The 10743-nt window shown below is 36.7% G+C and overlaps 1 protein-coding gene across 1 annotated transcript; it reads left to right on the top strand.

Moving 5' to 3' along the window:
- Nucleotides 1–298: 298 nt before the first annotated feature.
- cldn2 (claudin 2) lies at nt 299–9503 on the top strand. The gene is made up of 3 exons (XM_047378558.1): nt 299–471; nt 3351–3646; nt 7190–9503. Exon 3 carries the CDS (start codon nt 7214–7216, stop codon nt 8030–8032), a length of 819 nt encoding a protein of 272 aa, XP_047234514.1. The 5' UTR covers nt 299–471; nt 3351–3646; nt 7190–7213; the 3' UTR covers nt 8033–9503.
- The last annotated feature ends 1240 nt before the right edge of the window (nt 9504–10743 follow it).

The raw sequence follows: 10743 nt of genomic DNA, 5'->3' as shown, positions 1-10743 counted from the left end.
AGCATGTTAACACTGTTACAAAATGACATCAACTGTCTACATATTTTTTTCTTCGAAATTATATTTTTGTCTGCAGAAACAGAAACAAACCAAAATCTTTACCAAAATTATTATGTAAGCATGTTTATTTCTGTGGTTCACAGCAACTGACTGCCAGCCAGCTCCAACATAATAACAAAGGGTCCCAAGCTGACCTGAACAGGCTCATTGAAATGCAGCGTGTCAATATAATGCCTCTCTGTGGTTTATAATAATGACTTAGTGTTTCAGAGAGTGTGGACGTTGGCCTTTCAGTCTGCTTTGTAGGGGAAGTGGCTGGATTACAACCTAATCCCATTATGATGCTGTGGCCATGTGAGGCCAGGTTGAAGGATCGCAAACTGAAGACTCAAGTTTGGGAACTCAATGAGCAGCAAACTTAGTGACTAAAACTGAGTTTGTTTCACTTTCATCCTAGGATACCCTGGCATGGTATGTAATATTTATTTATGGGCTTTTCCCACCTTTTTTTATTGGGATCATTAGTTTAAAAACTGACAAGCCAACAAACATATTTTAATTGATTAAATCCAGGAGGCTGCCAAGTCTGCTGTCAGCCTAACTGAGAAGTAAATTGACATCTTTTCTTTGCAGCCTGAAAGCAGTTTGGGTATGGAGCATCAGATGAGCCAAAAAACAGAAATGTGCTGTTGATTTACTTTTACAGAATATTTAACAAAATTGAATTATTTTGCTTTCATTATTTTTAAATTATGATATGATAACTGAATCTAGTTTTACTATTTCTGGAGAAATTTCATGTTTAATGTGTTTTTTTTTTTTTATAGAAATAAAAATTGTTTTTCAGTTTTAGGTAAGATGATACTGAACAATATTTACCTTAGAATTAATTGAATTCTCTCATTTACAATTACATTTTTACACCCAAAAAGAAAACTATGGGAAATACTTTAATAAATTGCTTTAGATTCCTTCTGCTTCTAATAATATACACATTTATAGTCAATATGCATCATTAAAACAAAGAATTTTAACTTAATATATATATGTAGCTTAATTAACTTATCTAAATAAATAATCATAGGTGAATAAAAAAGGAAGAACAAGAGATGAAGTGATTTGTTAATATTTTCAAACTGTTCTTAGCTTTCTGTTGAAAATAGATAAAACCAGTTGAATTGTAACTTGATTAATTTACTTAAGTTTTACTCAGCAGTTTAACAATAATAGTTCAACGCCAGGGCTGTTAGACAATATAATTGTTGTATATATATATAAATAATATATACAACCTTTGAAATATTCAATTTTGTTTCAATTCAGTTTTATTTCTATAGCGCCAATTCACAACACATGTTGTCTCAAAACATTTTACAAAAGTCAGGTACATGCATTCCAATTAATCCTAACTAGTGAACAGTGCAGTCAGTTATTTATTCAAATTGGATAAAAAGTTTTTCTGTCTAAGGAAACCCAGCAGATTGCATCCAGTCAGTGACTTGCAGCATTCACTCCTCCTGAATGAGCATGTAGCAATATTTACTCTGGTAGTCTGCTTTGTTATCTATGTACTTCAAACACAACAAAAACACACAAATGACATAAAATGCTGGGGAATAAGACATCAAAATACGAATTAAATATGAATTTTGGATCTGAATCAAAGCCTTCAGATCTTCAGAACAACATAATCTTTATGTAAAACCATATTTCTATTTAGAGTTAAAATAGGCATTTTGGCTAACTCACGGCTTTCAAGTTTAGACATGAATATATCACGTTTCCTAAATGTTCACTACTTTTACAGTGCATTTGTGACTCAATCTAAAGCTGGCTTCACAGTGCAGTCTCATCTGGACAAACACTATGGTGCAAAATCCTTTATTCTTTTCCTTTGCCATTATATTTTCCTTCCAGTCTGACTTTTTAAAGTTTTTAAAGTGGAGTTTTAGATACTCCATTGTTTAACAGTTGGTACTTTTTTGTTGAAATTGGATTGGGAAATATTTCTGGATCATACATCCTGGGGCAAATGCAAAATAAGTCAGGCAACACCTATGAGCAGATTCTTGTTCACCTTATGGCAATTACTTTCAGTTTTAAGGGCTGTTCATTTGTTAAGGTTGTTTTAACCTGTTTTGTAGGCTCTGAAAGGGAAAAACGTGGGGTCTTAAAATAGACTTTCAATTTGCTCACAGGGTAGGCTAATGTGATTAGTTTATTAAACAAGTGATTGAGACGGACTATGACTGACACTATTGCAAGTTTAATGGACTTTCACCATTCCATTCAGGTCAATCAGAGAAATTATTGGTGTTAGCATATAGCATAGGAGTCAGACTTCAATCAGGCTGACAGTGTTGATTTATGGGAACTGGTCAATGAAGGTAAATTGAACACAAGTGTTCAAAATTTCATATCTAACTGAACATGGATCTATCAGTAATTATTAAAAGGAGAACTATAACCTCAATGAACATATTATTTATCCATATTTTACCATGAAACTTTACCCATATGTCCCGGTCCTGTTTATAATTTCAGTTCTGCAATTCCCAGGTAAAATGCACACAAATCAAATTAATTTATTTAAGGTTTGATAGATTTTTAGTAGAAGAACAGGAGAAAATTGATCAATCCTCATTAATATAAAAATAAGACTTTTGTTTCAAAAGCTAATTTCTGAGCTAGTAAGCTAACTTCAGCTTAGCTAGTTAGTACTGCGGAGGATCTAAACTTCTTTCCAACCTAAAATCTTGCCAAATAAAAAGTTTTGTAGTTTTTATCATTCAGTTAATGTTACCATTGTTATTCTTTATCAAAACAACTTTGAAAATGTACTCTAATATATAACTAGCAAGCAAATCTACATGACATGTCACTGATCTGAGGACCTGGTTTGTTCTATTAACATTAAAACATGAAGTTTAAATATCAATATCACTAATGCTCTATAACTGTCATTCTTTCACAGGGAGTTGCTGAACCTTTTGCTTTCGGTCAAAATTGCCTCTGACGATGTACCAAAGGTTTTTTGGGTTTTTTGAGAAATGACAAACAAGAAAATGATTAACCCGGTTAACAGGAATGTATGTCACTATCAGATTCAAGTTTCAGTGTGTGTGTACATGACATTAGGTGAAGGTCTGAAAGGAAGGACACTGACCCAAATTTTAAATAAAGACACCAGAGAATCTGACCGAGACTAAGATGAGAGACATTGACAGAACAACAGTGAGGATATCTTGCCCTGCTTTTTTGGTTTCTTAAGAAGATAATTTATAAAACGCAGATCTTTGGATACATTCTTCTTCGCGTTAGTCCTAAAAGTGTTTTTCTGGCTCCCTTAGTCTGATCCAGCCAGTGCCATTCAGCAGCAACACGACAACTGCCACTATGTTAAGGACTGAGGGAGCAGTCAGAGTCTGATCCAGCCAGAAGAAAATACTTTCCCAATTGGAAAAGCAGGAGCAGGTTAAACAGAAATACCAGTGGTGGACAAAATCTGTACTGGCTGCAGGCTATATCTTTTCCTTCTACCTCCTCATCCTCTGCATCTGCAACTTCACCAACTGCAGCAAAGGAGCAGAATCAAATCTTCAACAGATTCAGTGTCTGGCTCTTCCCCAACCTGCAGACGTCCCAGGTAATGCATGAAAAATGGATGTGTTTGTGTGTGTGCTACATATTAATGTATTTTCAGGTGAAACAATGTTTCAAGTTCTGAATGAAACAACATATATTACAGGATTCTGAATGAATACAGATGAACAATTAGATTGATAGCCTTGGCTTCACATAAGATTTGAATGTCAGCACTTTGGCTTTCATGAGCCTTTATAGCCGCATACCGCTCAAAAGGAATAAAAAGATGATCTGGCAAAAAGTAAATTCTTCTAAAAACATAAACCTCAGTAAAGAAGGAATATTGATCACAGGGTAAGTATGGAGGTCTAAAAGTGCCACAGTAATAAATTACTATTATTCAATTATTAAATAAATGATAAAATGTTCCATCAATTACCTAAAATTGGAAAAAAATATACAAAGCAATAAACCTAGAATTATTTATCTATATCGCTCATTTTAAACAATGTAGTAATTTATAAAAGCATATACATTTTAACAAATTAATTGAGAAATGATTTATATCATAACTAAATGCTGCAAGACATCATGAATGAAATGTATTTTTTACTTTGGCCTCAGCCATTTAAGCCAATGGGTGAAACAAAACTACTTTGGTTGTTAACAGTTGTATGAAATCAACCAATCAGATGATAAAGATCCCCCCATCGTGTCATTTCCAATTACTTCATGGTGCACTGCAGCACAGAAGCCATAATTATGATGTACGTATATATGTAAATTGTTATTGACACATATATTTAGTTATTTATATGTCAAATAGTGTGTATTGTTTTATATTTATGATTATTGTATAATTACATTCTGGCAATAAAGATTTTTGATTAATAAAAAGGATTTAAATAATTTCTGACATGTCATTTTTTATTAAAATCTAAATAAAACAAATAGAAAATAATTCTTATTATTTGACAATCATTTTTGAATTGTTGTCTTTTGAGAGATGCCTGTGTTATTTTCTAAAACAGACTTCTCCACTGAATGAAAACAATTTCAAATATAAATCTGGTGGAGGTATAAGTGTATGAATGCTATAGCAATTTTAATCCCATCTGAAACAGTTACTTTGCTGTTAAAAGGTTATTTAATTCTATTATTTATAGGGAAGATTTAACCAAGGCTGTTTGCATTTGTTTATTACACAAGCATGCACACTTAACAGAATTAATGCACTGAAGTAAAACAAAAATCAAAGCCATGAATGTGCTTGGTACCTAATTAGTTACACACTCCAGTAAAGAAAACCTATGCTCATGTTGTTCTTAAAGTACTTTTTAATTCCAGAAAAGTACAACAAAATTATTAGGTAAATTTGGTAAAATGTAGCTCTATAATTTCCAACTTGAGAAAGACCTAAATTGCAAGCCAGTCTGGCCATATGTTGCAAAACCGCCACCCCCTAAACCTGATAACTTGTTGTGCCACTCTCGGCAGCAACAACTGGCAACACGCCTTTGGAATACCTGGCAATAAGTCTTTTACGTCACCGACCAGGACTTCTGGCACATTCTTCTTTGCAGAATTATTTTAACTGAGCTGCACTGGAAGGTCACTGAGCATAGACGACCTGTGTAGGGCCGTGTCAAAACATCCTAACAGGACGTAAGTCTAGATTTTGACTAGGCCACTCCAAAATGTTCTTTGGACTTGGGTGTGTGCTTTGCATCATTATCCTGCTGCACAGCTAAAGTACACTTGAGCTTTAAGGGCATGAACTGATGGTCGAACAGTAGCGGTCAGGATTTTCTGGGACACCAGGGATGTAGGTGGACATAAAGCTGTATTCACAACATTGGAATATAAACAATATAAACAACCTTTTAAAAAATGCTCTGGTAGTCTGGCTTTGTAATCTATGCACTTCAGGGCTTTCCGGTAGAGCGTAGACAGCATGGTTCTGTCAATTGTGGCAATTTGTCGAGGTCCTGAAGCTGCAAAGCATTCTCAGTTAATGTTTGACAGTTAGTATGCTTTTTGTTTAACGCACATCTTCCAAAAAAATGCCACTTTTGTGTCATCAGTCCACAAAATGTTTGCTCAAAAATCTTGTGGATCATCAGGATGTTTTTGGGAAAATGTGATTTGAGCCCGGGTCACAGTGGTTTTGCCTTGGAAATCTCCCACTGATGCCATTTTTTCCAATTATTATTCTGGAATCTGTAAATGTTATTACAAGTTCTTTCGTGACCTTTTGGATAAGTTATCGATGTGCCGATCTTTGGAGGCCAATTTTTTCATGTTCTCCACTGTGGTTAGTTGCTGTTATAAAACCTTTAACTATTTCCTGACAGGTGAATATCAATGAGTTTGTTTCTCATCTATTCGAGGCATGATGTTACTTGTTGAGAGCCTACTTCATATTGCCCGATGGGCTCTATTTAAGTTTTTGCCAGACCTGGTCCAGATTTTGCAGTAAGCAGGCCTAGGTGTGGCTACTGAAATTAAGCTTAGCTTTACAAAAAGGCCACAGTTAATCCATGATTTATCAAGGGTACCATTAATGTTTTTACATAGGGCCAGATTGGTTTGGATAGCCATTTCCAGCCCAACTCTGGTGATATTTGTCTAAAATAAATTATTTTATGACTGTAAATATGTAGATGTGACAAAAAAGCAAAAACAGAACACATGAGTATGATGGCAAGCTCTGTAGCTTTATAATCAGAAACTCAAAGCATATGGGTATATATAATACAAGATAATGCTGCTTTATAAAAACAATATTCACAACTTTTATTAGGCAACTATTTTAGCTCATTTTAAAGTAGTTGTTTTGGTGAGCATTTTTACCCTGATTTACAGTTAGCAATAAACTTGAACTATGTCACACAAAGGTTGGCTAAGCTAACAATGCTATGCTAGGTATTTGAACATTTCAGAAAAATATACAATATTGCACGCAGTTAGTGGATTAGGCATTGTAAAAACTTAAAAATGAAATCATGCAGAATTTTGCAAGTCAGTGAAATACTGCATTTAAATCCGTTTTCTACAAAAATAATGGTGTTAAACTCTTCACTCGTTGCTAATTTTGACTGGAATTTTGAATTGGAAATGGTTGGACTGTTGTGTTAACACTGACTATTTGTACAAATATGGCTTATTAAAAGTTTTTAGACCATGTAGTTGATGAGCAACAAATTAATTTCCTCTGTTAAGTTTGCGAGACTCGACCTCTGTGAGAGGCTCTTCTACTGACTCTAACACACTACAGACGCATTGCACAAAAACAAAAGCAATTTTATATTGTCCCATCTGCTTTTTTGTCTTTTATTTGTGGCATAAAATGTTGGTATCTTCAGTATTTTAATAAGTTCTAATGTTCAAATGTTCTACAAATTATTGGCATGCCCACACTGTGCATCTTCTTCATGGAAATTAGGTCCCTTTTTGAAAGACTCATGTCTCTCATATTGGTTTCTGTGTTTTCTTTCACAGCGTGTACTTCTTGATGTGAACACTATATAAGGCAAAAGTAGTTCTGATGCAAAAATAATGCACAAATAATGTTTTGTAATTTCTTCAATGTGCTTGGTTTTAGATCTCTGTCTTTGCTGTTGCTGACATGGCATCACTAGCTCTGGAGCTGATGGGCTTCTTCTTGGGCCTCCTAGGCATGCTGGGAACCCTGGTTGCCACAGTGCTGCCTTATTGGAGGACTACTGCGCACATTGGCTCTAATATCGTCACTGTTGTGGCAAACCTGAGGGGTTTGTGGATGGAGTGCGTCTATCAGAGCACGGGGGCCTTCCAATGTGAGACCTACAACTCCATGCTGGCACTGCCTGCTGACCTGCAGGCTTCTCGTGCTCTCATGGTCATCTCTGTAGTATTGTCCATCCTTGCAATTGCCATAGCATCCATAGGGATGCAGTGCACTCTTTGCTTGGAGAATGCAGGGACAGTTAAGAGTCGTGTGGCAGGTGCTGGCGGGGTTTTGTTTCTCACTGCAGGTTTCCTGGCTCTTGTACCTGTAGCATGGACCACACACGAGGTGGTCCAAACCTTCTACAGCCCAAACATACCTGCTGGCATGAAGTACGAGCTTGGAGAGTGCCTTTACCTCGGCTTGGCCTCTGCACTCATCTCCATGCTGGGTGGCGGGTTGCTGAGTGCCTCTTTCTTTGAGGAACACGAGGGGGGGCGTGGGAGGTGGCAAGGAGGAGGATATCCTTATCCGGTAGGAGTCAACATGTCTGGCACAGGAGCTCGAACAACTTCACAGACCTACCGCAACCCCACCCTGCAGGTGGGGGGCATCAACACACCCAGCAGGGGACAGACACTCGTCCGAAATACAAGTAGCTCAGAGTCAGGCGCTCATGAAACCCCAGGAGCTAAGAAGCCCACTGCAGCAGGATATGACATCACAGGATATGTCTGATATGATTCCAGCACTCCATGAATGAAACACTAACACGACTTATGATTCTGTAAAAGAACTGAATATTGAATATGGAAGGAGGCAGCATTTTAGTGGGCGTTGCAGCGTTTTTTACTCTTCATACAGTTTCTTTACTGTACCCATAAAGTTTTTATTTCTAATAATCTGTTTCAGATCTAAGCTCTTTAAAATCGAGAAGAAAATATGTTTTTTTTTTTATGGGAAGAGCCTTCTCCTATTTGCAAATCAGTTGGGTTTATATCCAATGACCCTAACAGTTCCAATCTGCTCTGTTGCATCTGGCCAAAGCAGAGCAGGCAGTTAATTCCCATAGACCCCAGAATTTATATTTCTGTCCTCCTAAAAATGATGGATGCTCAGACTTTAAGAGGTTTAAAGGATATGTTAACACCACGAACCAGTCCAAGCCTTCTCCGGTATGGTTTCCAAAAGGGCTTTGTTACCGTAAATACCAACAAGCTGATGGAAAGTACCCTCTGACTTCCAAAAGGTGGCCGCTTACAACTGTTACAACCTGTAAGATCCAAGGACAGTACCAAAAGGACAAATTACCTCATAATACAGCCTGGTTCAGATAGAATATGGTAGGTTTCAGGAAAGTACCAGGTTTTAAGTAATCTCCCAATTGAATCTGGTTTTGACGGAAAATTGTAGCTCCCAGGAAAGAAACCTTTTAATCCCAGGAAAATATCTGGTTCACATCTTATTTTTCCAAACAGTGCTGTTCCAAAACTGTTTTTATCCCAAAGGTACGCAATGCTCAGTACCATATAGGCTCAAGAAGCCCGGTTTAAAAAGTACCTTATAAGTTTATTGAACGTACCTTGTAAGTCCCAGTCAAGTACGGATTACATTACATTTTCCCAACAAAGCTGTTTTAAAACAGTTTTGGATTTCTTAAGACTTGTTTATTTAGAATGGTGTTTGGTAACGTTTTATCTTGCCTTGCTTTTCATGGAACTGTAATTATTAACACAGTCTTAAAAAGAAATGTAAACAAATATAAAATATGTTACATTAATATATAATTTCCTCTCAAGAACAAAGTTTAAGCGAAGAGTTCAAATCACTTTGCTTAAGTCCAGTTTGTGGATGCTGAGACCGAACCACAAAATGAAAGCAGAAGAGTATTTCATGTTTGTTGTAATTGTGATTTTTAAGAGTTTTCAGTACGACAGCTAATTTAAATTCCTTAAAATCCTTTCTTCAGGCCTTTATCACACTGAGTTCTGTAAACTGATTCATTTATTATGAAATCAGAGACATTGCCAAAATATTAGCAGGCCTTGATAGTGTAAAAATACTTGTTTTTAAGCTTCTGTATAAAGTCTTGGGAATATGCGTATTCTAAATGACGTTTTCCACTTTTTTCTTTTCACTTTGTATGAGAAATTTAAGCACACAACAAAAATCTTTTTTTTATTCACAAATAAAGGTATACCACCTTCAACATTCTTATGGTCTTGCTTTATTTTATAACTTACATAAACTAACAGTAAAGTAAGTAATCTAGTGCAAAGTATCATCTTTTTGATAGCAAAAACGACCAGCACTGTCTGCAGAAAGCACCCTGTTTAAACCTCAAACAGTTACTTTGGTTTGCTCAGACCATGCTGAAGTTCTTGCAGCTTATGTGTCTGGTAAGGGATATCAAGAGGTCTCAAAAGAATTTGAAATGAACCATTCCACTGTACAGAAAATTGTCTACAAGTGGAGGACAATTAGAAGAACTGCCAACATGACCAGGTCTGGCTGTCCAAGCAAGTTAACACCCAAGGAAGACTGCAAGAGGTTGAAAAAAGTCACCAAAAACCATAAGGTTTCATCACAGGACCTACAGCAGGATGACAGTGCATGCCTTTATCATTGGTGTATGCACAAGCTTGGCTTTAATGGGAGATGTGCAGTGAGGAAGCCTTTGCTCTTTAAGCTAAATATGAAGGTAAGACTATAATTAGCTAGTATTCCAGGAAAATAATTGGACACCAACTGTGAAGCATGGAGTTGGGAGTGTCATGGTTTGGAGCTGCTTTGATGCAGCGGGACCTTTCTAGCTCACCATCACAGAATCCAGCATGAAATCTACTGTGCATCAAAGGGTGAAAATGTGACATCATCTGTAAAAATATTAAAGCTGAAAAAGAACTGGACACTGCAACATGATAATGACCCAAAACGCATCTGTAAATCCATCAAGGACTGCATGTAAACAAAGAAATTGAAAACCATGTGGCCGAGTCATAGTATGCTGCAGAAATAAAACATTTGTTTTAATGCTTTGCTGGCTCATGCTTAGGATGGTTATGTGTTTTATTAAGCTTTAAGGCATGAATTATTGTGCAAAATGTACAGAAATCCCAGTTTACTAATGCACTTTTAATCACTAGCCTATAAAATGTGTTACTTTTGAGGGAAAGAAATGAATAAAATGTTTTTTTATACAATATAAAAAGGAAATCTACCGTTGTAATTAATGCTCATACTCGTCATCTTCCACTTATTCGGGACACCTCCGCCAACTCCTCCGGGGGAAGCCCAAGGCGTTCCCATGCCAGCCAAGAGACATAGTCCCTCCAGCGTGTCCTGGGCCGTCCCCTGGGCCTCGTCCCGGTGGGACGTGCCTGGAACACCTCCTGAGGAAGGCGTCTAGGAGGCATCCGGTATAGATGCCCGAGCCACCTCAACTGGCT

This window comes from Girardinichthys multiradiatus, chromosome 11, assembly GCF_021462225.1.
Source record: "Girardinichthys multiradiatus isolate DD_20200921_A chromosome 11, DD_fGirMul_XY1, whole genome shotgun sequence".
Taxonomy (NCBI): domain Eukaryota; kingdom Metazoa; phylum Chordata; class Actinopteri; order Cyprinodontiformes; family Goodeidae; genus Girardinichthys; species Girardinichthys multiradiatus.
This window is presented reverse-complemented; position numbering and strand designations above follow the sequence as displayed.